Source organism: Talpa occidentalis, unplaced genomic scaffold, assembly GCF_014898055.3.
Source record: "Talpa occidentalis isolate TD23 unplaced genomic scaffold, MPIMG_talOcc4v2.1 talOcc4.12, whole genome shotgun sequence".
Lineage (NCBI taxonomy): Eukaryota > Metazoa > Chordata > Mammalia > Eulipotyphla > Talpidae > Talpa > Talpa occidentalis.
The window spans coordinates 32042994-32068970 of record NW_023601212.1 but is presented as its reverse complement, the minus strand read 5'-3'; the positions used below and the strand labels follow the sequence as shown (position 1 = coordinate 32068970).

Genomic DNA, 25977 nt, shown 5'->3' with positions numbered 1-25977 from the left:
CTGTCGGGTTCAGGCGAGCCTTGCAAAGAAGGAAGACTACAACTCCCAGAGATCCCCGGGACCTCGGCGAAAGTGAGACGTCATCAACACGCCAGCGGGGGCACTGCACGACCCCTGGCGCTTTGGTAGGTGGGTAGGAGTCTGGTCTGAGCAGTGGCGAAGGGGCTAAGGGCCCCGGGTGCAGTGAGAGTCTGGTGCATGAATGAACGGAGGGGAAGGAAAAGAACGAAGGAGAGTTTTAGGAACAGGTTATGCGAGTTGGAAAGGGGAGGGGTAGAAAACTGGGAGAATGTTTGAGATGCTAAGCTACAGTTGTCTTCGCAAAAAGACCCTCGTGACGGAGGGAGTCTAAGCTCCTCTCATTGTCTAGATCTTGCTCTGGGGTCACAGACCGCGTTGCCTCTTGTATCCCTCTGTTGATTTCCAGAATCTTCCGCTCTTCAGCCCCTGCAGGGAGATCATGCCGAGACCGCGGAAGAGATTGGCTGGGGCTGCTGGGTCAGGTGAGTTGTACCTAGACTGCAAGAAGGCAATTCCGTCGAGAACGTTTCTCTGCGGTCTGTTTAATATTGTTGACTTTCTCTTCCTTACTTGTGAGAATCCTTTACATTGTCCCTAGTTGCGTTCCAACTTCTCCATTATTACTGCCATCAAACTTATGCCAGAATCCCTTCTGTTTGCTCATTTAAACTATTTGGTAAGGGGAAAAAAAAAAGTGAAACAGGACGGCGTGTAGTAAGGTCAAGAATATATAGTTCCCCCTCTCAGAATCAGAACAGAGTGACAAGTCCTGATTCTGTTTACTGAATGTCATCTGGATCACATTTTCCAGATAAACAGAATATCTCATAGATAACTGAGTGAGGGGTTGGATAAAGAGCGTAGGGTTGCATATAGTTATAATTTAATAACTTAGCTGTTGATTGTCTATGTCTGAGGGATATTTTCTCTTAGGATAAAATCCAGTCTTTACTATTCTACAAGTAAATGAACTATTTTTTTCCAACTTTCAAAGAGCAGGAAGGAGGCAGGCTACAAAGTACATTGAGCAATGTTTATAAACATTTAGTATAAGAACAGGCACTGAAGGTTTTGTTTATATCTTATCTAAACTTCAAAACAAGTCTGTGGAATGGTGCTTGATTTCTTCATTGGAGAGAATAGCCTCAGCAAAGGTACACAAGAATGAGGCAAAGAAAACACTGACATCTGTACTTAACATATGGCAGGTACTCTGCCAGGACCTTTAACCCTAAACCACATTCCTGTAAACCATTCTTATGTCATTGACTGCGTGATCCAGAAGCATTCAATAGGCATTTTTGTCCCATTTTCATAGGTAACAAGTTAAGCAGTTAAGCTACTATTCTGGTAACCAAGGGATCCAGCATTTGAAAGCATGTTTTCCCCACACTGGAAATTACTTGTAGCAATCGAGAAGTCTCTTCTTGCTTTTCCTGTTGCAGACAAGGGACCAGCAGGAAAACGTACCAAAGCTAAGAACACAGATGAGACATCAGCTAAAGTGGAGAACTCCAGCCCTCAGAAGATTGCAGCCTCTAAAAATTGTGAGAAGAGTCTAAGTAGCTACTGGCTGATGAAGTCAGAGCCAGAAAGCCGACTAGAGAAAGGTGTAGATGTGAAGGTGAGGTCACATTCCTGTCTCCAGCTGTTTTTTAAAATAATTTGGGATGTCGCAGGGTTCTATCACCTGCTTATTTTTGAGGGATAGGAGAAAGGAAAGGTAATTATGAATAAAATCAGGGTTTACTAGTATCAATTGTTTTGTGAATCCTCTATCTAGGGCAGAGGTCAATAAACCTTTTCTATAAAGGGCTACATAGTAAATCTTTTTTAAGTTCTGGGGGTTACAGTTGCTGTTGCTACTCTATTGTAACCAAGAAAGTGGCTATGGTAATATGTAAACAAATGGTGTTCTAATAAAACTTGATTTATAAAATCAGGCAGAGGCCTAGATTTATTTGGCCTGAAAGCTGTAGTTTGCATCCTGTGATGTAGGCAACATTTCAGTCTTAGGTTGCCTTTCTCTTGCCACACTCCTAAATAGCTCCATGTCAACAAGTGGCATATATCCAGCGAATAATCTGGAGAAAATTTTATTAGAAATATTATAAAACATGTATTTTAATAAATGAGATGCAGATAGCCAGCAGATTACTTGTCGTCTGGATTATCCATTGAACTAATCCTTTTACTAGCTAAGACAGGCTTATTTTCACCCAAGTGGCTCTGCGGAGGCACTTCCCAGTAAACTACATACTTCCACAGTAGCTGGTAGCATCCTATGTATAACATAAGGAACCGTCTGCTTTAAATATTCTTACCAGTTGGCCCAGGGTTGCCTAATGACTTTATTTCCTCTTGCCTAGTTCAGCATCGAGGATCTCAAAGCACAGCCCAAACAGATGGCATGCTGGGATGGTGTCCGCAACTACCAGGTGAGAGCAGGGCACCAGGGTAGGATAAATCCTTTCTACCTTTTGACTTAGTAGCAAAACCTCTTAGCCAAGGTTGCTTATTCTGGTACAAGTATGGGTATTTTAGCAAAAGCATTAAATTGAATTGGGATGTTGCAACAAGGAAAACCCTGATAAAAGCAGACTTGATTTCTGCCAAAAAGTAGCATTTTCCAGTCCGTAGGAAAGGTCTTGTGTCTTCTCCCTGTGACAGGCCCGGAACTTCCTTAGAGCCATGAGGCTGGAAGAGAAAGCCTTCTTCTACCATAGCAACTGCAAAGAGCCAGGTATCGCAGGACTTATGAAGGTGAGTTGTATAGGCTTTGGTATGAAATCATCTTTTCTTCTGGAAGACTTAATCATGTACACTTAATCATGTAAAGGCACCCAATTTAAATAGGTAATAATACAGAAGGATCCTCCTCCCTAGTCCTGACATGGGAATGCAGAAAATCTACCCTGGCCCCTTTCTGTGCCACAAAGACTCTTTACAGGGCAGACCTGCATTTCAGGTCCTACCCTCTCCATTTCCATGCCTCTGGTCTTTCGTGCAAAAACTGACCTCATGGTACCCCCTCCAAGTCAGGAATTAAAAGGATAACATTTTATTAACTTTAACTATGCAGGTGGTAAAAACAGTGCCACCAATAATACCCATTAATACTTGGTTTTAGAACATGCTTTTAATGTTTTTGTCAAAACAGAATCGATCACCTATGCTTGCCTTAGACTGTGTATTATTTGCAGCTATCTGAGCCCTCATTGGCATTACAGCCAGGCAGATGGGGTCAGAACTAAAAGTTGAACCTGGATTAAAAACTGGCCGTGGCACTGACTACATAGGCAAGCAATTGGAAACTTGGTTTTGGTTTCAGATTGTGAAGGAGGCTTACCCAGACCACACACAATTTGAGAAAAATAATCCCCATTACGATCCATCCAGCAAAGAAGACAACCCCAAATGGTCCATGGTAAAAACTGTTTTTCCTATTTTACAGAGGGGGAAGGATGGACAAAGGGAGGGAGGAAAATAGTCTGGGGTGTTTTTAGGTCAAGGTGCAGAGCCCAGCTCTTGCTCAGATGAGGTTACTCTGACCTTGGAGCAGCTCTGCTCAATGTCACCTCCAAACAGCTGGACCCACAGTGGTCAGTCTGCCTCCAAGTGTCTTTCTGTCCTGTCCCCTTTTGTCATGTAGGTGGATGTTCAGTTTGTTCGGATGATGAAGCGTTTCATTCCCCTGGCTGAGCTCAAAACCCACCACCAAGCTCATAAAGCCACTGGTGGCCCCTTAAAAAATATGGCTCTCTTCACTCGCCAGAGACTCTCAGTTCAGCCCCTGACCCAAGGTAAGAATGGGCCAGTATCAACATTCCAGGATGATACCATGAGTTCACGTTTTCTAGTTGAGTAGACCTGGGTATGGTTTTTAACCCAAGTCTGTCCCCTCGCCTGTAATGTCCACTAGGGAGGAAATATATCCTGAGTTACCCAATCTTATGTACCCAGTACCCAGACGTGATTGGCACATAGAACACTCACACGTAGTTTGTGAATGCCCGCCTTGGTAATTGAAGAGCGTCAGGTAATTCCTTTTCAGTTGAAACAAAGACCTAATTCATTCTTTCCCCCTTTTTGACAGAAGAGTTTGACTTTATTTTGAGTCTGGAGGAAAAGGAACCAAGTTAGTTGAGACGCTATACCTAGAATGATCAAAACATTATTCCAAAGAAGTCAAGCTTTTACAAGACAAAAGAAGGTGCAAGGAGGATTGCTGGTTCTGTTCACTGGCTGTGTACATAGGTGGTTTTTGTGTACTCTTTTCAATAAAACATTAATATGAAAGGTGGAAAGCTTTTCTTTGTAATAGCTGTGGATGTAGAGGATACTCCGCTGCAGATCTTTTACCTCAGGGCTGGCTCCTTTTGCCCTTTAGAAAGATTGGGGGCTTCCTCTACTATCTTCCATTACTGTGGCAAACCTCAGGGTAGATGGAGGGCTCAATCTGTTAATATCCCTGAAAGGAACTTGAGTCTTTCTATATCAGTTTCCCTCATCTGCTTCCCGGAAGCAGTGTGAGTCAGGCTGGGTTTTAAACCATCAGCAGCTCCGGCAAGTTGCCAGATAGTAGGTATTAAAGCACTCACCACTCTTCACTAGGGCCATGAACAAGGAGGGCACAGGCGCTCTACGGGATCGGGGTGAGGGACTCTCCCTGGTGTGTGAGGTGGAATAGTGTAAGACAGAAGAGACCACAGAAATTGGTAGGCCACGGGCACAATGCCTCCAAGCCATGGGGGCTTCCTTTAATCAGAGAGACAACTGAACAAGTGTTCTTTTTTTTTTTTTTAAAATACAGCCATTGAAAAGACGACACATTAAGAAACATGTAAACACTGCAGCTGCTTAATTACAAGTTGCACTGCTTGGTTTAGTACCTATGCACTCCCAGGTGTGGGACCTGTATGGAGGGACACAGGAGCCTCCCCACTTCCATAGCTGTATGGAGACATGGGGACAGAGTAAGAGAAAACAGAAGACCTGGCTTGTGCACAGCTTCTGAGAGAATCAAAGCAAATTCTATCTTCTAGTTCTCCCAGAAGATTTAAGATATTAGGAAAGTTGGGAAATGAATCTGTGTTGTCAGCTGGAAGGCAGAGGAATTCACAGATGCTTTCTAGTTAGCATACCAGCTCCTAATCTCATGCTCTGAAAAAAGCTATGAACACAGAACCCGCCTCCCCTGTATAATTCAACCCCAACTTCAGGGGCAGCTGGATAGGTGATCCTATTCCCATGGGGATTGTCTGTTGCACCTGAACTCAGGGTGGAGAGCAGGGGGAAAACCTCTCCCTACTTGGTTTTGCTGTCTACCCTCTATGACCGTCAACCCCTGTCACCTTCAAATGTCTTCCCAGCCTCAGCTCTGGTGCATGAGCCCTGGCCAGACGAAGGTCTGTGACTGTACTGACTTATGAGAAAAAGAGGAGTCCCTATCTCCCTTGCTAACTGAAAGATGCCACAGGAGCCAACTCCTCTGCTTTCCAAATCACAAAGAACTGAGACTATCAAATATGGTACCTGTTGACCAGTGGAGTCTCCTTGGTCTTTCTAGAAGGGAAAGGAGGCCTACTGGAGAGTGATTTATGGTCATTTCCAGATGACAAAGAAAAGGATGTCAACACCTTTACTATAATAGGCCAAAACACACACAACAGAGGAAACAGCCCTCTCCTCTAGCCAAACAAGAATGTGCACAAGAGTTTTTGTATGTGTTTTAAAACAAAACACCATGGTCCTAAACTCTGGTCAGTTACTGGTGAAGACGAAAACATAATTTGGCAAGCAGAATTATTCTGAAGTTGTGTAGCAAGGTCTTCTGAAGCCCTCATATACCCTCCCTTATCTTTTATCTTGTAGGTAGGGTGTGAAGGAACTTGGGTAACAGAACAGAATTTCCAACTGTTTGAAACCAAGCCCCAATTCCCAGAAATTAAATGGAGAGCTAGGAGTGATGAGAGTCAATTCTTAGGGAAGCAATAGGCTCAAGGCCTCTTCCCCAGATCTCTTAAAAGAAACAGCTGCTCTTTTTTAGGCTTGTGGGGTACAGAGAGCAATACCCTACAACCAGCCAGACTTCAGGGCTGACGAGGGCAGTCACATGGTGCACGTAGTCACCACACTTCTTCCTCAGCAAGCCTGGCTTGGCCTCCTGTGGTCAACACTGCTGCCATCTCTACATGACATTGAACCTGGGGTATCTCGCCCAGGGTTTCTCAGAGGTGAGGGGACAGTCAGCCAAAGGCCCATCTACAGGTTTCTGCTCAAGATGGTACTGACAAGTACCCAGAGAAGATGGAGAAGGTAGATGCCTGGGTCCCAGCAGTGAGAAAGGCCAGACAGGAGGTGGCCTGTGGAGACTCTGAAGCACCACATCCAAGACTCCAAAGAGGTAGCTTCCTGATCTTGAGTATCCTGCTATTTAGGATGGGGCAGGCCCAACTCCTGCCACTACCTCAGGACAATAGAGGGAGTATAAGATGTGACTATCCAGGGCCCTGTTGGCAGCTCAGACTCACAGGGCATGTTGAGATCCCATATCAGGAAGCTTAGAGAGCCAGGAGCCAAGGATGCTTGCTCTCTGCTCTGCTATAGGACGTGAGGCAGCCCCACATGGAAGGCCTCAAATGAAGGCTCTTTCTGAGAGTTTCCAGGATGCTCCCTCCTCTCCCTATGCCCACATCAGCTGTAGAATCCCAAGGGAGACTGCTTCCCAACCCAAGCCCCTTAGGGTCTTCAGAGAAAAGAATTTAAGTCAAAAACATGATTTGTTTTTCAGGTTGCAAGTGACGGGTCAGCTGAGCATCACACCGTCCTCCCCCTCCCCAGCCGCTGGTGTTTGGTAGACGGGGTGCTGGGTACCAACCCAGCTGCTTCTTGGCCCCGGGGGCCTACTGCCTGCTGTTGTTGTCAGACAGTTGGCTGGGGGTCCGCACCTCGCCCAGGGAGGTTGTGCCCTCGAAGCGCTGTGAGGCAATGGCTGCCTGGTGGGACATGCTCTTCCGTACGATGTCACCCTTCCGCCACAATACCACTTCCTGCAGAATTGGGAGAGGGGTGCAACACGACATGATGAGAGGGAGACATGGGAATGGGTCTCCCAGAGCTCCCACTTCTGGGGAATCCTGGGCAAAATCCCCCTCTGCTTATCTCACCAAAGACAGCAGCAGCTGTTCACAGCTCCCACCCATCCCTGGGGCTCCTTTTGCTAAGGCAGCCTGGAAGAGCAGAGTGGTTGCAGGGCTTGGACCCAAGAAAGTAGCCTCCAGGTACCAAGTGGTAACCTTTCTTCTGGCTATGGGCCTCTGGACCACCCAGCATTTCCACTTCTTGGTAAACCAACATGCGACATAGAGGCTAACAAGTTCTCTGCCCTGTACCGCTCTGCTTCGCCTGTGAGAAACACAGGCTGCTCTCCACAGGAATGATGCCCTTCCTGCTCTGTCTCCAGGACAACGAGTGGTCTAGGGATGGTGCCCATCCCTGCTCACCTGCTGTTTGAAGTAGCGCCGCTCTTCTTCATCTATCAGCACCAGGTTGAGGTAATAGCGCACAGAGAACTTCTTGTTGATGTCCCGCATGGTGGGGGTGAGCTCGTAGCCCGCCAGGAATAGCCGGATGGGGATGGACTCTCCTGTAAGGGCCAGACAAGAATCAGAGCAATCCACTCTAGCTTACAGCAAGCCACTCTCCAAACACAGCAACTCTCTCTGACCCCAAGCACAGCTTGGAACATTCACGCAAATGCTCTGCTTTGGGGAAGTTATGTGCCTAATGAGAGGCAGAAGCAAAAATGTGACTGCATTTCCATTCCAGGCCATCTGAATGTCCTCCATCCCAACGCAGAGATGAGTGAGAAGCAGTGAGTGTGAACAGCACTGGGTGGGACTCATAAGCATCTTCTGATTACATGTAATGTATCCAGTTATTGGGTTTTCAAGAGTCAGCTGTCATAACCCAGCTAATGCATCCTGGCACCTAGCAACTGTGATGCCACCTCCCTCTATCCTAATTTGTGGAAGTCTCCCCCTTCCTCCAAATACATCCCCACTTGAAGCTGGATTGGCAGGCTGATGTGGAGACTAAAGACTCTTTTTTCCCCATTCTCCCCTGACCAGCTTATCACTTGTAAATCTGTTGCTTTCTCTGGACTTTTATTTTTCTCACATGAAAAATTGCAGAATCAGACAACATAATAGTTTAGATCCCTTCCAGCTCTAACACTGTGCCTTTTCCAGTACAACTGGAACAAAATGAGGGCAGTAATTCTACTGAGAAAGGCCAAACTTATAATGAAGTCTAAAGATAAATATAAATGATCTTTTAATTATCTGCTGTTTATATTGTTTCTCAGTGCCCCATTTCATTTGTGCAGGGAAAGTGACAACTGGCTGTACTTGCACAGCAGGTAAAAAATATGGAACAGAGTCAGAAGAGCGAAGTCTTACTCCTCAAGGACGTGGCCCTGTGACACGCAAGGATGTCCTGTCATTGTTGCTGTGTTCCCTGCCAAGCTATGAAGTGTATGATACTCCTCCGTCTACATGAACCAAACTGGAAATAAACTGAATGAGACCCAGGCATCACCTAGGTCTCTAAATTAAAACATACTTTCTAGTCATCAGTTGCAGCAGAGCCAACAAAGAACCTAAGTTTTGGTAACTCCCAAAGTTGTAGATTCCCCAAATCACAAAGTTTTCAATTTCATTCACCCCTGATGTGATGGAAGCTCCGTGGAGAAGGAGGGGGACCATTTCCATCAGTTCTCGGTGCCGTCTGTAGCACCTGCGACTGCTGGCGATGGTATCTGTCCTTGGTGAGTGAACTCAGACAATGACTCATTACATCAGAGCTGGAACTAAGTAACAAAATGACTCATGCCATTCCCAGGAATGTGGATGGAGCTAGGAGGAATTATGCTCAGTGAAATAAGCCCGAAGGAAAAAGAAAAATATCACATGGTTTCACTTATAGCAGGAATATAGGGGAACCCAGTAAGGCATCAGAGTGAAAAAATAGTAACAATACAAAATACAACAAAGCAAAAACAGACAATTATTAATCAGAGACATCCTGCAGGGGAGGAGGGAGAGGGATCAGAGGGAGGGAGGGAGGAGCACAGGGGACTGAGGTGATGGTACATGGGTGCACTGGTGAAGGAAACTCTATGGGGACTACACCTGAGGGGGTGGGGGGGAAGCAAATACTGTTTAAAAATGAACAATGATGTAAAAAATTAAAAAATTAATTAAAAAATTACTTCTATGCATTAATCTCCTGCCCCCTAGCAATAAAGAATGTTTACAGGAATGTTAACAGGAAAAAGCAGTAAAATATTCAAATGGGCCTGCTGAAGTAGTACTTTTTTTGAACTTTTCTTGTTTTCAACACACATAACTCCTGAGGCACAGCACTGCATACAAACAAGGTGTCTGTGGCACTCATCTGGGCACAGACGGGGCAGGAGCTTAAACGCCCCCATACTCAGCACTTCATTGGGACTCATGGTGTACAGTTAGAGATTAAAAAATCATAGGTGAGTAGGAAATTTTACTTAATAACAGTGCAATCCCTCAACCCTCCAAAATTCTGTGCAGGGCCTGGAGAAAGGGGAGCTGGCACTGGGCCTCAGAGGCCAGCACGCTCACCTCTCACTGGTGCACCATCCATGATCTCATACTTGGCTATGGTGTCATTCTCATGGTACACGTTGGGGCCTGTACCCGTTGTTTCCCGCTTGATGATGTCAATCTCCATGTGCTTGATTTTGATCCTCACCAGCAGGAAATATATCTTCCCTACAATAACATCCTTCAAATGGTATCTGGGGAAGAGAAAATAAGATGTATGTGCAGCAGCTGGACCTTTACACACCCAGGTTACATGTTGGCTACGGATGGTGTCCCGGCACACCCTGAGTCATCTTCCCCCACCACTGCCTTTGCAGAAAGATCTCCCAATATGTTCTCTTCTTGACTCAAAGTAACCTCTGTCCCTTCCATTTGCCTATATGTAACTTAAAAGGATGTGTCCTAATTGTTTCATCCTCTGTTCATAATTGCTCATCTGCCCTATTTCCACAGTACTCTAACTTTCTTCTGTATTTGTGTATATGTATGCTTTAGATATTTGAATGTGACAGAGAACGGTCCTATAAATCAGGAACCAGGTCTTCCTCTTCCTCCCTGAGCTTGACAAACTGTCTGTTGGGAACTGGGCCTCGATGGCCCATAGCAAACAGTTTTGTGTACTGTGGACCCCTCAGGCCATGCTGGACCAGGAGAGCAAGATGCACGAACTGCTGTCCATCAGACCTTTTCTCTGTACTCTGTTCCCAGGACTGTTGCTCTGAGCTTTGTTGCATAATATTTTCTGGACACCATCTCCCCTCCCAGCTTCATACTCCAGGTCATTTGGTCTGTATGTACATAGCCTTGTATCAGGCACAGCAGGCAGACAGTAATTCTTCAAACATGAAGCTCAAAATCATGGTATATTGTGGGTTCTTATGAGCTGGCCACTCATGGTCAAGTGTGACCTATTTGATATCTACAAATCACAGCAGAACATTCCTTGACTACCTACAGAGTATAGCTCGTATCACGAGGCAGGCCTGGGGACGCCTAGGCCACCACTGACCTAATTATGTGACTATCCCCATGGCGGTCTTGGGATAACTCTGCCTGTCATAACATCATACTTTGCTGACGCAAATGTCTCTTGACACATGGTCACAATGTCCCCTTCCCTGTCCCTTGTAACACTTTGTCCTCCATTCCTATCCTATCCTACCCTCTGGACCCTATTCCTCATATCATTGTCACATGATTACCTTTTACTATCCTCTATGATTTCAAAAAACGGCACAAGAACTTCTGCTCTAGTAGCAGAGTCTTGCCTTGCAAACCTGCTCCATGACCATTGTGTCCCTCATTGTGTTCCCCCTCAAAGCGGCAACAAAGTTCCTGTCGCAACAGTACATGAGTGTTGGCAGGGACCTTAGAATTTAACCTCATTCATTATAGGTGAAGGGTGTTCAGAGAAGATAATTTAGTCAGGATCTGAGTAGGGAACAGACAGAAATGACTCCAGGCTCCTAACTCCTAATGTTCCCCCAATGATTTCATGCTACCTTTCTGCTTATAATCTAACTGGGAAGACTGCAGACATGCTAAGTAGATAATGTAAGAGCGCTTAGAGAAGTGGAATGTAGGCCATTCAAGCATTTTAGAAAGGATGCTTGGACACCATACATTCTAGTTCTCAAAGCTGTATAAACTGAACAATCTTTTATGCTAAGTGAAATCTTATACAGAAGTGTGGCATGTCAGAAACCCAGAAGAGCTGCTCTTGGGGAGGGGCCAGGAGCCTTTGCCTGGTTCCTCCTTTACTTCCCCCTTCCTCCTTTACATCACCCAAGCCCCACCATTTTGCAGATGTGAAAGCTAAGATACAAAAACTCTAGTCCCAGCTAACTTTAGCCCCATTCCTTGGTGGCCAAACAGAAGCTGACTCTTTTGGTTACATCACAGAGGTGGCGCATCTCACACAGTACAGCCTAATCTCTGTCGGGGCCAACATCTGCAAGTACCCAGTCCCTGACCTCAGGTAACCAACTCTTGAAAAGGCCTTTCACATACTACCTTTGGTCTTGAACACACCACTGACTGATGGCCATTTTGAGCTCCTACATGTGTCATATTGAAAAGCAATATGATGTGAGCTCCTGGCACATCCTCCCAAGCAAACCCTTTTTGAGGAACCTAGGTTAATGGTGGAGAGGCCCTTTTGGTGGCTCCTTCCCAGGAAGGCCCACTGAGTCATGAAATGGTTCTTGTACATATCAGGCCCAGATCAATCACTCTCCCATCTCATCCCCGGCCACTCCATAGGAGGGCCCCAGGTCAAGCAGTGTCTACCTTCCTACCCCAACACTTGGTTCCAGGGAGGAGGTGGGGAAAAAATACACATTTCCCTCACCTCTGTTATAGGAAGCATTTATGTTCTTAGTTTAAAAAACCCTGCTTCTAGGTCTCCCTGGTGGCACAAGGGGTTAAGTCGCAGCATTATGAAGCTATCTGCAGCCACTGCAGCACAAGTTTGATCCCTGGCTGGCCAGGGAGCTAACCTACATGGCAAAGGCAGACCTCTCCTGTCTCACCACTGCTCCCCTCAGCAGTGTATTTCAGTAGCTCCACCTGTTCTGCTCCCCACTCTGCCTCTGGTGAGTCCTCTCACCCCTGTACCTCTGGCCTGTACCCTAGTTTTTGTATGCATAAATAAATAAATCTTAAAAAAAAAAAATAATAAAAACCCCTGCTTCTGCTCCTTCTCAGGACAGACATCTGGCCTAGCCCTAGCTCAGGTCTGAGGTAAGGTCTCCCCACAAAGAGAAACGACTGGTAGAGATAATGCCATTTACTTTAGGTCTCTATGAATAGACTACCTTTTTTGCTTTTGCTTATTTGATACTGAAACATTTTCAGAAACGTTATCATGTTGAAAAGCAAGGTGTGTATGGTGTATTTCTGACTATCAGTAAGTTTTGTGATTTACAAGCAGTTAAGTATTTTGATATCCTAAAAGTAAACACCATTTAAAATACGCATGACTTCCTATCTTGCAGGTTAAAATAATTTCAAGACTTCTATAAAAAGACATTAGGTATTCTTCGCTACAATTCATTTTAGTTAAGGGAGACTATGCCTGGTGTTTAGTGTCTGCACTGTGATTTCTACAGACATATTGTACACAGGATACAGATGATAATGAATGGTTATCATGAGTTCATTCTCATGAGAAGGAAACAGCTGTATCTAGAATCCAAATCAAATAACCTTAAAATTAGTTTAGCTTGACTTTAAAAGGCATCTTAGGATGTTTAACTTAAACTTACAATTTCAGTAAAATGTTTATTTCCTGGTCAGTCTACCTATAGCCAGGTGGCACATATATTCACTGTATTTTTTCTGTGATTTCCTCACAGTAGATCACCATAAACCAGCAAGGCAAGGGGCTCCAGCAGTTTGTTCTGATCAAGTCCTATCTTAAACTCCCTAAAGAGTTCTTCCACCACCTTGGGCCCCAGAGACTTACTTGGATTTATTGTACTCAAATTCAATGTGCAAACAGTCCTCAATGCCCACCTCCATCTTAATGGAGGAATTCAGCTCTGGGTACGTGCTGAGTGTATGGACCACAATGTCCATTTCTTTGACGACGTCGTTGAGGCGGCGGCTAATGGTGGCTCGAAGGAAATACCTGCAGAAGGTGGACATGTTGTAAACAAACACTCCAGTCTCCACGCCCACCAATGCAACCCACCCGAGAGAACCTTTACAGGGCTCAGAACCACTGTGGAGGTTGGTATTCCTTCAAGAATTTAGACCTGTACACCCACCTCCCAGAAAAATACATATGTGAATTTAACCACACAGTTCAGCAATTACAATTCTAGAGAGCACAAAGACTCTTTCCCCCAATCCCACCATGATTCCACCCCTAGCTTAAGAATGCTGCTCTAAATAAAAGTGATTATTCTGCTTTAGACCCCAATAGCATATTATTTGTATGCCTTTTATGGCCCTCCCCACTATCTGTCATGTATTTGTGCACAGGTTTCATTTCTTGAAGTAGCTCCTGCTCTTTAGGCACAGGGAGTCTATCTGCATGTCTATCTGCATATCTACTCATTGAAAAATACTGAATTAATAAGTACTTTTTGAGTCCCTCACAGTTAAGAGAGGGGCAGGGAATGGAGACATTAAGTCAGTGATTCATTCAGCAAACATTAATTGCTAAGCATAGGCTGAGGAAGACTCATCTCATGGGGAACTCACGGCCCACTGGGGAAGATAGGCGAATAAACAGAAAAATTAGAACACATGGGAAGTACTAACTCAGATACAGGAATCAGTGCGGTGGGGAAAGCATTCAGGAATTCAGTGTAAACCTTGTATGTAAAACAACAGAGGCAGGGAAAGACCTGGTTTGTCTGAAGAGGGTAAGTCAGGCTAACCTAGGATCCCTGGGGAGGGGCTGCTGAAGTGAGGACAACTGTCTGGTCAATTTTATACCTCTCCATTCTGCTGGTGCTTCAAACTCCTCACTAGAACGGGATAAATCATCTCTCCCTCTTGATTTCCTCTGTCTGCATCCCCTGTCATTGGTAAATTCTGTTGGTGTCTGTTAAAATCCTCAAGTTTCTGCGTGTTCCCATTATGTCCATTAAAATCAAAACACTCAGGACCTCACCCGAGCCTTCCGATAGCTTTGTCTCCATACTCTACCCACCCATTAAATACTACAGGTGAACTTAAGAACAATCCCCTACCTGAAAACAAAATGGAGCCCAAAATGATCTTTCCATGTCTTCCCTCTGCCCACATAATAAAAGATACAAGCCCTTAATCTGGAATTTACATTTTCTCTTAGTTGCCCTTATCTAATTTTCCCTTCTTTTACTCATCCCTCAACATGAATCCTGAAGTGCAATTAATGTGGACAGCATCACCTTCCTTTTTTTTTCATTGTTAAATATAGTTATCCCCAAATACGCCACTCTGGTGTAAGGATTATACTGAGCTGAAAGTAACAGAGTAGACATTCACAAGAAAAACTCTCTGCAGTCCCCTCTCTTACCAGGAAGGACATGTTCTTCTTAATAACCAGAGAAAGCTCAAGACTCCTGTCAAGCCAGAGACTCCAGGAGGAAGCACCTAACAGACTATCTAAAACAGCTCTCATCACCCATGTTTCCTATATACCTTCCCACAATCTGATTTCCTATAAGCTCAGTGTCTTTCCTTTGTCTTGTCACTTCTCTGTAAGATGACTCTTCTTCCACTAAGATGCTGTATAAATCCCAGGTTCTAATCAACCAAGCTCTATGTAAGTTCTAAGCACCGGTGTGTGTTAATGATCTTGGAGACCCAGCAGTCTATACAATGCACATACGAATAAACTTTTTCTCTTGCCAATCTGCCTTTCATCAGTCAAATGAGAATGGCCCAGTTAATAAACCTAAATTGGGTAGAGGAAGAGGTGTTTTCCATCCCCTACAGTATGTAACACATGACTTACCATTGTAATCACTTAGGTGTGTAGTTCAGAGGCATTAGCACTGTCAGTGTCATGGCGCAGTTGCCATCATCCATCCCTAGAACTTCTTCAACTTTCCCAACTTAAACTTTGTCCCCAATAGGCCCCATTTCTCTTTCCCATAATCTCTGGTAACCACCTTTCTACTTCCAGTCTCTGATTTTGACAAGTGCCTCATATAAATGGAATCTCATAATATTTGTCTTTTCACGACTGGCTCATTTCACTTAGCATAATGTTGTTCATGATTCTCCATAATGTAGTATATGACAGATCTTTCTTCCTTTCCAGGACTGAATAACAGTCCATTATGTGTATACACAATTTGTTAATCCATGTATCTGTTGATAGACATTCAGATATCATCTACCTTTTGGCTACTGTGACTAATGCTGGTATGAATCTGCTTGTGTCCTTGCTTTCACTTCTTCTGGGTCTGTACTCAGAAGCAGAATTGCTGGATCACATGGTGATTCTATTTTAATTCTTTTGAGGAACTACCATACTGTTTACAACACCTTTCTGCTATAAAAACATTTAGGAGAAATGTATTGCAAAAAATAAAATTAATTAACAATAACTCCCCTAGCCAAGCTTGATGATGACCAGCTAAGACTCACCCTTGCCAGGAGTTTTCTCTGAGTGTAGTGATAAGACACTGTCTTTAGTGGAATATGGTTGCTATTTAGACCCCTCTGTAAAGAAGAGCCTACAATTACTCTTGTAGTGGAAGACAGGACGAGGGAGAAAAAAAAGAGAGGAAAGCTCTTGCTACAATCTGCCCCATCCTACACCCAGGCTCCAGGGGAGGAATCTAGCTGACTATCTGTGACAGTGTCAAGATCTGGAACTAGGTGTTCAGAGCCTAACAAGTCTTCTTTGTCCCAGTAACCTAACAATTTCACGGCACATCCAAGAATCTATGGCTACTGTGGATTTTTATTTTATTTCAGAGGTCTTGGAATCAGTCCTTACCCTCCAAATTTCCAAGATGGAGCAGTAAGAACAATCCATGTGCTTAAATGTGTTTTTAAAGACCTTGTCACACTGGGTTATGTTTTATATAACTTCCTGCCCCCCTTTCCAAACTTCCATTTTGTATAGAGAGCATTAAAAAGCATAAAAACCCAGTATATCATGCTAAAGATTGGGAATGAAAATCCAAATCTGTTACCCACTTTTCAAATGAGAAAGTTGAGTGACACAGGATCGCCCTCCTGTTGTGGGGTAAACCTAGACCATGATGTCCTGATTCAAATACGTGGGGCCTGGGCTGGCTCCTATCAATGTACAAAAGCCAGCTATGAAATTGTTGGGAATTTTATGAACTGGGTGTTAAATACAACAATTATTTAAAATTAAATTATATACACTTACAATTAAGTGAATTGCATTAAAAATGTAATATATTTTTAAAGGTAACATAATATGTACTGAAAAATCATGGCTTTCTAGTGGTGGAAATGCTACATTCTACAGTTTTCTTTGTTCTTGGGTGAATTTATATCTGGTGTCTCTGCATGCCAGTTATGCTACATGAAAGTGGCCATGTGCCTCGTTCCCCAACCCTGTATCAGGGGACACCAGGGTGGGAGCTGGAAACTGACCATGGTGGGAATACCTACACTATAAAAATTAACAAATGCTACAAACCAGGGGTTTTTCCTTTTGAGCCCATTGTTAAACTTTCGCCAGCACACCACGGTTCTCAGCACTCTCCCTTCTCCATACCTAGGTCAAGAGCCTTGGGCAGAGCAAGGTGGGGACGGGGCAGGCCATACTTACCGGAGCTTCACATTCTGCCCCGTGTAGGATTCATACGGCTTCTCCACGTGCGTGAATTCAAAGTCGAAGGCCTGCGACTGGGTAATTTCTCCAGGCCGGGCCAAGTCCTTCACCAGGGACACAAACTCATGGTGGTTCCCACGGTCATAGTAGAGCTCTGGAAAGAGAGCATTGGTCTCCCATCAGACCCTGAGCCAGGGCGCGCCAGGCTGCAGAAATCCTGCTTTCAAAAGACCTCCCTCTGAAACAGACCTCTGCCAGCCCTGTTTCTGACTCCCCTTGTCATGACCCCACTCCTTTACCACATCTGCCACAAGCTGGTCTCCCTCCCGCCCTCCTTTCCAAACTTCCATTTTGTACAGAGAGCATTAAAAAGCATAAGAACCCAGTATGATCCTGCTCCAGGACATCAGGGCAGAACCTCTGTTAGGGGCACATCTGGGGAACAGCTATCAAAACCACCTTTCTTGGGCCTCCCTGGTGGCCTAGTGGTTAAGTCTTAGAGCAATCACTGTGAGGGTTCCCCTTGATAGCCTGAGCTCAATTCCTAGCCAGGGAACTAACCCACATAAAGCGCAGCAGACCTCTCCTATCTCCCCCACTGCTCCCCTCAGCAGTGTATTTCAGTAAATCTGACTGCTCTGCTACCCACTCTGTCTCTGGTGAATCCTCTCACCTCCTGCACCTCTGGCCTACACTCCAGTTCTTCTACACAAAAATAAATAAACAAAATCTTAAAAAAAAAAAACCACATTTCTTTAACAGTTTTTTAACATTTCTAACTTTTGAAAGCACTCTCATAGTTATCTAATCATATCAGTCTTACAATAATCTTGGGAGACAGCTAGGACAGGCCTGAGCAACCACTGAAAAGATAAGAAACTGAAGCCTGGTCGTTAAATGACTGGTGGAGTTAGAGTCACAGGGTTGGAGGCAAAGCTTGAGGCTAGAGCAGGCCTCCTGCTGGACTGTGCCTAGTTCTATGACCTGGTAAAGTGGGGGTGATAATCACTTCATGAGGTTTGAGAATCAGAGGAGATAATGCAGGTAAAGGATTTAGAATAGTACCAAAGAGACAGCAGACACTCACAACATAAGCTGGCCACTGCTACTAGCTCTCAAAAGGAATCCTACAGCCAATCTGCAGTGTTGATGCTATTTCCCCCATATAGATCAGTGGGTCTCAAATTGGTGTGTATCCAAATCATTTGCAAGCTTTGTTAAAGCACAAAGCTTTACTCCAGCCCTACTCCTAGTGTTTCTAGGGGATATGAGGTAGAGCCAGAGAATTTACACTGCTAACAAGCTCACAGGGGGTGCTATTCTGCAGGTCCAGCAACCACACTTTGAGAAGCCTTGCTTGAAGTCCATCCTCCTCTGTGCAAACAGTTCTGAAATTTCTTTAGTATAAGTTCATGCCACCATCTTGCACTCTGCTATTTAGATGCTAACTTTTGTTCACTGTATGGTCTTCAGTGATAAGGCCTATGTCCCCAGCTTCCACACCCCCAGAAATGGCTGGACAGTGAGGACCCCTGCTACTGACCACATTCCAGTCTGGGTATCACTCTTTGGGCATTTCTGGGCTCCAGTCCTATAAGAGGCTGCAACCAGCAGTAGGCAGACCAGAGGGAATAGGGCAGAGTGTGCACTTGCCACTTCTGCCATCAGCTGCTCAGGGACAAGACAGGTCCACAGAGAGGAGTGTCTGGGACAACCACCCGGTCGGCCTACTCCCATCTCTCCGGAGCACAGCAAGCACTCTCTTGGGAGTATCCTGAGCAGCAGGACTGAGCTGATATGCTCTGAGCCCACCTGAGACAGCACAAGGTCTGAACCCCAATTAGAACCAAAGCCTTCTTGGACCCACAAACCAGATCTCTTGCCTCCTGAGAGCTGAAAGAATCCAGTCTTGCCCTAGGGTTGAACCATGCCAGAATGGAGACCAAGGTTCCTACACGTGCATTTGGTCAGAGTATACAGTCAATCACCTGCTGCCCTGGATGGGACTCTCCCACAGACAACCTTTCTGGTGCAGATGGGACGCATTTTAAAGCAAGCGGGCTCTGTCCTTAGTCCAGCCAACTAGAGGAGGTGGCTGTAGTGTGGGTACTCCCGGAGGAGTGCTGCCATTTCTGTGTGAGTTTACAACATATTCTACTCTATGGAAAAGTCTGTTGCCCATTTCTTCTGCAGTTAGTTTGATCCACCTTATATTAGAGACAATCCACTTTCTCTTCCCAACACAAATGGTTTCAGAAGCAGGCAGCACTCTGGGTAAGAAGTAATCTACAAAACCACCAAATGAGAGAAGACAGTTTCAAATTGGGGGTAGAAGGATGGGGAAAGGTGCACAACCCATTGCTCCTCTCAAAATCCAGTTATTGTGCCCTCCAAGGAAAGGAAGTGCACGGAGCAGGGAGGACAGAGCCCCAGGCCAGCCCCAGACAAGGGCTCCTTCCCTACTCCTGCTGGTTGCTAGCTACCCCCAGAAATCTTATTAATGGCTCTGGATCCTACCTGGGAATTGATCCCTTAACTGGGAACCTACCCAAGCACTGGATTCTGGCCATAATTTCACGCGACAGAAGCAGGCAGAGCAAGGCCCCAGTTTCCAGAAACTTTCAGCAGGCAATCCCAGTCAAGAAGATTGGAACAGAAAGATGGAAAAATACACAAATGTGATCACACAGCTCAAAGGCAACATGAACAACAAAACAGAAGGATAGGGGAGCACATTTCAGAGTTCACTCAGACTGCCAGCATCCCAGCATCCCGGCAATAGTGTGCCTGACCGAGTGGGGAAACCTGGCTGCAGCCAGAACATCTGGCAGGAGAGGGCCTTCCCTGCACAGTATCACATTCTCCGTGGTGCTCCTCCAGGCTGCAGGGTAACACCAGTTCCTACATCAAACATCACAGAGAAGCAGCCAGGGTGTAGTCTAGCAGCAGCTGCACCAGACTTTGTAGTCGAGAGCTCATAAGGCACTTGCAGAGCTCCTGCAAACACTGTGTGGCAAAGGGGCAGAAAGAAGTCATCCTTGACCATTTGCCTGAAGCTTGGTTTCCTTTTGCATAAATTAAAGTAGAAGACCCAAGCTGTTCTGGCAAGAGGTCTGGGCCCTAAAGATTTATAAACTGCCTTTACTCTGTCCCAACATGCAGACATAAATCAATTCTACTTCTCCCCAACTTCCAGAGTCCTCAGGGGCCAGTCATTTCAGATTAGATATGAACTGACTGAGTCTTTGGTAAAGGTAATTCCGCTGTCTTTTGCCTCCTCCTTTTCGTCCAATAGGAGGAAATGACATCTTGTCATTCTATCAGGAAGTTTTCATGGTGAAACTTGCCACCAACGGCCAAGGAGTGAATTTGCCATTTTGGAAGGAAACTGAACCAGCGTTGTATCACAGGGCCATCTTGTGAAAGACACCCTGAGACTTGCTGCTAGGCTAGGACCATGTTTAGTCCAGGCTTCAGTCTTAAAAGCACAAAAGTCAGTCAGGGCAAAAGGACCTCCAAAGAGCCTCTTTTTCATCCTGGTTTTCCCAGCCACTGTGTGCTGGGATTTATGCTCCTGAAATTTAAGCTCGCCCCATCCGCTCAGACCTCCCAGCCCTATAAATCTGCTGGTGCTGTGATGCCTCTAGGCTGCCCACACCCAGACGCAGCTCTGCCCTGAATCCTACAACTACTTATTAATAGGTCAGGATCAATCCATTTAATCTTCATTTGCTTTTTACTTAGTATTCCATGGGTTAATAAATTAAAATACAGAAATTCTCAAGAGTTTTTAGAAGGACAGGCTTGATCAATGCTGATAAATTCAGATACTTCAGTAGCATTACTTTTAAGAATTCAAAGATAATATCTACTTGGCCTTGGAGTACGAGGGTGTTTGAGTCTGTCTGCCTCTGCAAGTTTGGCCTTCCAGTTACTTTTGGTTTATTCTACCCCATTGGTCTCCAAGGTGGCCTGGCTCTGCCTTCCATCATCCATTAGTATTCCCCAAATGATTCCAACTGAGAAATGGTCTCTCCAGAATTTCCTTCAGTGTCCCTTTTATATCACATTGCATTCTTCTAAAAGATGTGGCCATGAACTGCTACAGTGACAAGGAGATGCCCTCCCACACACTTGTTGGCCCTATTAGAATATAGACTAAGTCATCAAAAAATATACACTAGGTGCAGAACATTCCCAGAGCAGCTCAAAAACTTACTTTAGACAAGGGCAACTTGTATAGAGCAGGTAAGTAAGATCTGATTATACACTCAGGGGGTAACATTCAAACACCTGAGCAGGTGTGCAGGCCTAAAAGGATGTCATGTGTCAACTTTGTTATTTCTTATATATGAAGAAATCAGCATCAATTTGGCATAAGACTATGTGATGAAAGATGCATGGGCCCACATTAAACCCACATCCAGTTTATCCTTGGCCCAGTTTTCTCAGTGAGATGCTGTGCAAGGTGGCAATGTCAATCCTGAGTCAAGTTCGTTCTCAGGAGCTTTGAGTGCGGCCTGCACCTAGCTCATCTATGCCTTTGCTACAAGCATGAGCTAGGCCTGCACCTAGCTTATCCATGCCTCTGCTACAAGAAGCTGAGCTTCTTGGAGGTAACCAGCAAAGCAAACCTGTAGTCTCCCTTGCTTTCAAGGGAGTATTGAGAGGGAGATGTATTGAGAGGGAGATGGAAAAAATAATCCGGAGACTAGCCCTTGTAACTTCTTAGGTCTAATCAATGTATCCAGTTAGCAAATATTTACTGAGCACCTAGTATGTGCTAGTCACTGAGAGTAGAGGCTAGCCACCTGACTCATAGGGTTTGAAGGGAGACAAACAAGTAAAGCAAATAAAGTCATAAGCTTATCATACCCTGCTTGAAAAGTCATAAGCTTATCATACCCTGGCAACGAGGCCTGTGGAAGTAGTCCTACATCAGTCAGGGAGGTCAGGGAAGGCTTTCTGATGGATGTCGAGTTTATTGTGCTTGAAGAGTGAGTAGGAGCTTGGGTGGAAAGTCATACCTTGCAGAAAATTGTTCACATACAAAAGGAAGATGCCAAGATTCTAGAAGGAACATGACAGTTTGAGGAAACTACAAGTGGTGAGGGGGCAGGTAAAGGAGAGGTGAGGCTGGAGAGAAAGGCAGGGACCAGCTCAGGAAAGATTCAGATGTACTTTTTCCCTCTAACCAGTAGGATGTCAATGAAAAAGTTTTAAATAAGAAACTAACAATGTTAGAACTGACTTTTAGGAAGTTCAACCTTACAAAAATTGATCTAAAAGAAGAAAACAAAGGCAGGAAGACCAATTGGAGACTACCACAAATAGAACTAATAAAGACTGTAAATTGCATTCAAAATGGAGAAGAAGCACAAATTTAAGATATATATATATATTTTTGGACCAAGATTTAGAAGCCAGGTAGATGGTATGGGAGAAGGAAGAAAGAATCTAAGATGAACCACAGATCTGTGAGGCTGACATAGGCCTAAATGGAGAAAATCAGAGAAGCAGAAGAGCTGGGGCTGGGGCTGGAGCAGAAAGAGAAAGGATTTCTGTTTTGAATGTATCTTTGAGAGAACCGGGAGCATACAGGTGGAGATGTCTAGCAGGCAGCTGGAAACCAGGCATGTATTAAAGGTCTAGACCCCAGAAATTTCTTGAGGAATCAAGTTGAACATGCAAAGGGAAAATATTGATCATCTTAACTAGATTTTCCTAAGCCCCTACAATGTGTGCTAAGCCCTGCACTTCATATATATCATCTCTGGTCCTCACAAGACCTTAGCAAAGTCTGTACATTATAAACTGCACTGTATCTAAAGAAGTAACCCAGTCTGTTTGCCCCTAAATCTTATACCAGACTGTCCCTCCACAGACTACATAGGTGGAACAGATATACTTTTACCAACAGGAAAAGGAAATTAACCATAAGGTTAAGAAAGATTAATAACACAGATCACTTTTCTTCAACTTATGGAATTTCTCAGGAAAAAAAAGAACCAAATTCAAGAGATTATATGGAGAATAATTTTGAGTTATAACAGAAACCAATAAAGAAAGCAGACAGAGCACAATAGCAACTTTCTTACCCACTTAGAGTGAGACCCACACAGCCAGACCTCAGAAACTAACCAAAGTGTCACCTAATTCATGCATAGTCAAAAAGTGCAATGAAGGGGAAAACCACATGACCACAACTTGAGTAAAGTCACTCACTCGCTTTACTCTGGTGTCCCAGGGTTTGTCCACAGAGATTGTCTCAGGTGTGAGATACAAATACACCATATTCTGAACGAAGTGTGATCCCCTGACATTCTCATAGGGTGGTTTTGTTACCCTGGCCTCATAGGCAAGACAGCTGAGGTGCAAAGAGGTGCACAGCTTCCCCAAACACTTCATTTCCTATTGCTGGGGCAGGGGGCATTTTGTTCTCTTTCACACACCATCACATATCACCACAGTAGAGACACAGATAAATATACCTGTCTATACCTCTATTATGAAGGCAGAGAGTCTGTGCAATAACTTTAAACTACTACCAATTCTAAGTAGGTCAGGGTTTCTCAACTATCTCAAAGAGGACACTTAGCATAAAATGCTTTGGATTCACACTACCTACCCAGTGGTTAGGGGTGATTTACTCTCCAGAGAACATATGGCAATCTCAAGACATTTTTGTGGTTATAGCTAGAGCGAAGAGGAGAGGACGCTTCTGGTGTTCTGAAGGGCAGAAGCCCCAGACACCGATAAACACCCTACAGCAAAAAAGAATGATCAGACCCAAAATGTCAGCACCATTGCTGTTGAGAAACCCTATCTAAGCTAAAAGCAGCAAAGCAGAAGGCATGAAACTCACTCTTCAGTCCCCCCTCATATGTAAAAAAACTGTACATTTTTTGGATAAAACAATAGGAAGGTTCCTACAGGGTCATTCAGTCTGCAACTTTTTAAGTACAGAGGCAAAGGCTTCAGAAAACAGTGGACTGCAGAGACAGGCGAAACGGACTCCTTCTAGGGTTCCTACCTGAGCTAAAATTATTTCCTGGCTCTGTAAAGGGGGGGCAAACAAGTTGCTCCACTGACTCTCAGGGTGTGAGAAAAGAGTGTTGACCCAGCTTTCCCAGGAAGTTCCCAAAAAAATAGGGTTATGTTGTGCAGTGGGTGGTACAGGGTAGGGGCTCTCTGCTGGAGGTTTTTTCAGCTCATATGTATGTTTCCTGTGAATCTCCTCCCGACCTAATGGCAAAGAAAGCTCATTTCAGAAGTACCTGAGAGTTTGAACAAAACCTCCAAATAGTCTTAGAAATGGAACAACCCCGTCTTGACTGGCAACTCCCACAGCCTTCTGCATTGTTACTGCCTTTCACTGTCTAGTTCTAATTACCAATAACCACATGTAAAGACTGTTGAAGCTTCAAGAAAGTCTGGTCATTTAATTTTGGTTTTAGAAGCATCATTTCTTTGTCTTTAAGGAGAAAAACAATCAACAGAAAACTAGCATTTTTATATAGAAATCTTAGGGATATAAGCGAGGTGGACAGACAGAAGTTGAAGGCTGCAGGGCTTTTTTCTCAAAATGTGTAAGGACAGGCAGTTCAAAGGTAGGGTGAGATATGGGAAACTAGTGAGCGTCTCTCCCATATCACACCTACAAGAAAAAGCGAGTGGGTGGGGATGCAACTGAGGGAGGCACAGAGGACTCGCATAACTTGGGTCTGCCAGCTGTGGGTGTCCGGGCAATGGCAAAGGCAGTACTGGAAGAGCGGTTTCCCCCTAACAAACCCACCTGCAGGCTATGGCAGGAGCATCTCACTCCGAAATCCTCGAAGCACTAGTAAAGCTGAGCGGCTCGGCGAAGGGACTACTGGGGTACCCCGGGGCTGGGGCGCGGGGCGCACACCGCAAGGCGCGGCAGGGGCGCTCCCAGCCGCCTCGCTCGCCGCCCTCGCGGCGCGCTGTCACTTTTGGCTGGGAAGACGGGCGCGCAGGGAAAGGCACCGGCGGGCGGGCCTCAGATTGCGGGGGGAAGGGGTTCAGACAGGCCTACAGGAGCTGGCCCGGGAGCCACCCCGCTCCCTCCAGATCCAATTGGGCGCCCGGGTCCGGCGGACGCGGCTGGGGGAGGGAGGCCCCGACTCACCGATCTGCCCGATGAACTCGATCTTGATGCCTTGGTGTTCTAGCCTCTTATTGGGGTTTTTGAGCGCGAGGCTCACCTTCCCCGACACGGTTTCTCCATCGTAGAAGAGAAAATATTTCTCCTTCTTCCCATCCTCCGTCTTGTGCTCGGCCCGCTTCCTACTCTCCGCATCGTTGAGCAGGATTTCCACCTCCACGCTCTGCCCGAAGCCGAAGAAGCTCATCTCACCGCCGGGCCGGGCCGGTCTCGGTAGGACCGCTCCTCTCTCCGGGCGGGGGCTGCCCTAAGGGAAGGCCGGAGGGGGGGATGCGGACCCCAGCTCCGCAGCCCGGCGGGGGCGACGCGCGCTTCTTGGGGAGGGGGCAGGGCCGGTTGTGGCGCCCCGAGCACCGAAGCCCCGCGGCTCGCCTGTCCCGAGCGCGCCCCAGCAGCTGGCGGCAGTGAGGGGCGAGGGCCCGCAATGCAATTCTGGGGTCCGCAGTGCAGAACCTGACCGTGCGTGGCCGCTGCCGCCCACCGGGTGGGGTGCGGCGCTAAGCAGCAAACGAGCCGGCCCAAGCCTCCTGCGGTGCAACGCACCGAGGTGCCTAGGCGGCTGCGGGTGGGGGGCGGAGAGGGGGAGCGGAGGAGTTGGGGGCGGCCTCCAGCCCGCACGCGCTGGGGCCGCCGGGCGCATGCGCACGCCTCTGCCTCTGAAGGGCTTCCCTCCAGGCCGCCAGGAGGTGTGCTCAGTGCGCACGCGCAGTGGAAGAAGGGCCGCCAGCCTTGCCCTTAGTTGACATGGCGGCTGCGGCCTCTTCCCAGTGGCCTTCGGGCCCAGACACCCCGCAAAATTAAAAGAACTGCAGATGTCCCCCCCGAAGCATTTTTTTTTCATTTTGCTTTTCTTTATTGCTTCAGTTCTA

The 25977-nt window shown here is 45.8% G+C and overlaps 2 protein-coding genes across 10 annotated transcripts; one reads left to right on the top strand and one right to left on the bottom strand.

Annotated features, from left to right (window-relative positions):
* The first annotated feature begins 29 nt into the window (after positions 1 to 29).
* Positions 30 to 6852, top strand: THYN1 (thymocyte nuclear protein 1). Of its 9 annotated transcripts, none has more exons than XM_037505663.2 (8): positions 30 to 125; positions 445 to 503; positions 1467 to 1645; positions 2391 to 2459; positions 2692 to 2784; positions 3353 to 3448; positions 3674 to 3824; positions 4118 to 4324. In XM_037505663.2, exons 2-8 carry the CDS (start codon positions 461 to 463, stop codon positions 4162 to 4164), a joined length of 678 nt encoding a protein of 225 aa, XP_037361560.1. In that variant the 5' UTR covers positions 30 to 125; positions 445 to 460; the 3' UTR covers positions 4165 to 4324. The 9 variants fall into 9 exon arrangements, with proteins under 9 accessions (XP_037361560.1, XP_037361557.1, XP_037361558.1 ...); XM_037505660.2 differs by having other exon boundaries at positions 428 to 503; XM_037505661.2 differs by having other exon boundaries at positions 30 to 129; positions 428 to 503.
* VPS26B (VPS26 retromer complex component B) lies at positions 6785 to 25691 on the bottom strand. The gene is made up of 6 exons (XM_037505655.2): positions 25073 to 25691; positions 16921 to 17077; positions 13132 to 13296; positions 9684 to 9859; positions 7527 to 7669; positions 6785 to 7073 (listed from the first exon to the last, which is right to left on the bottom strand). The coding sequence occupies exons 1-6, from the start codon at positions 25293 to 25295 to the stop codon at positions 6927 to 6929; spliced, it is 1011 nt and encodes a 336-aa protein (XP_037361552.1). The 5' UTR covers positions 25296 to 25691; the 3' UTR covers positions 6785 to 6926.
* Between the last annotated feature and the right edge of the window lie 286 nt (positions 25692 to 25977).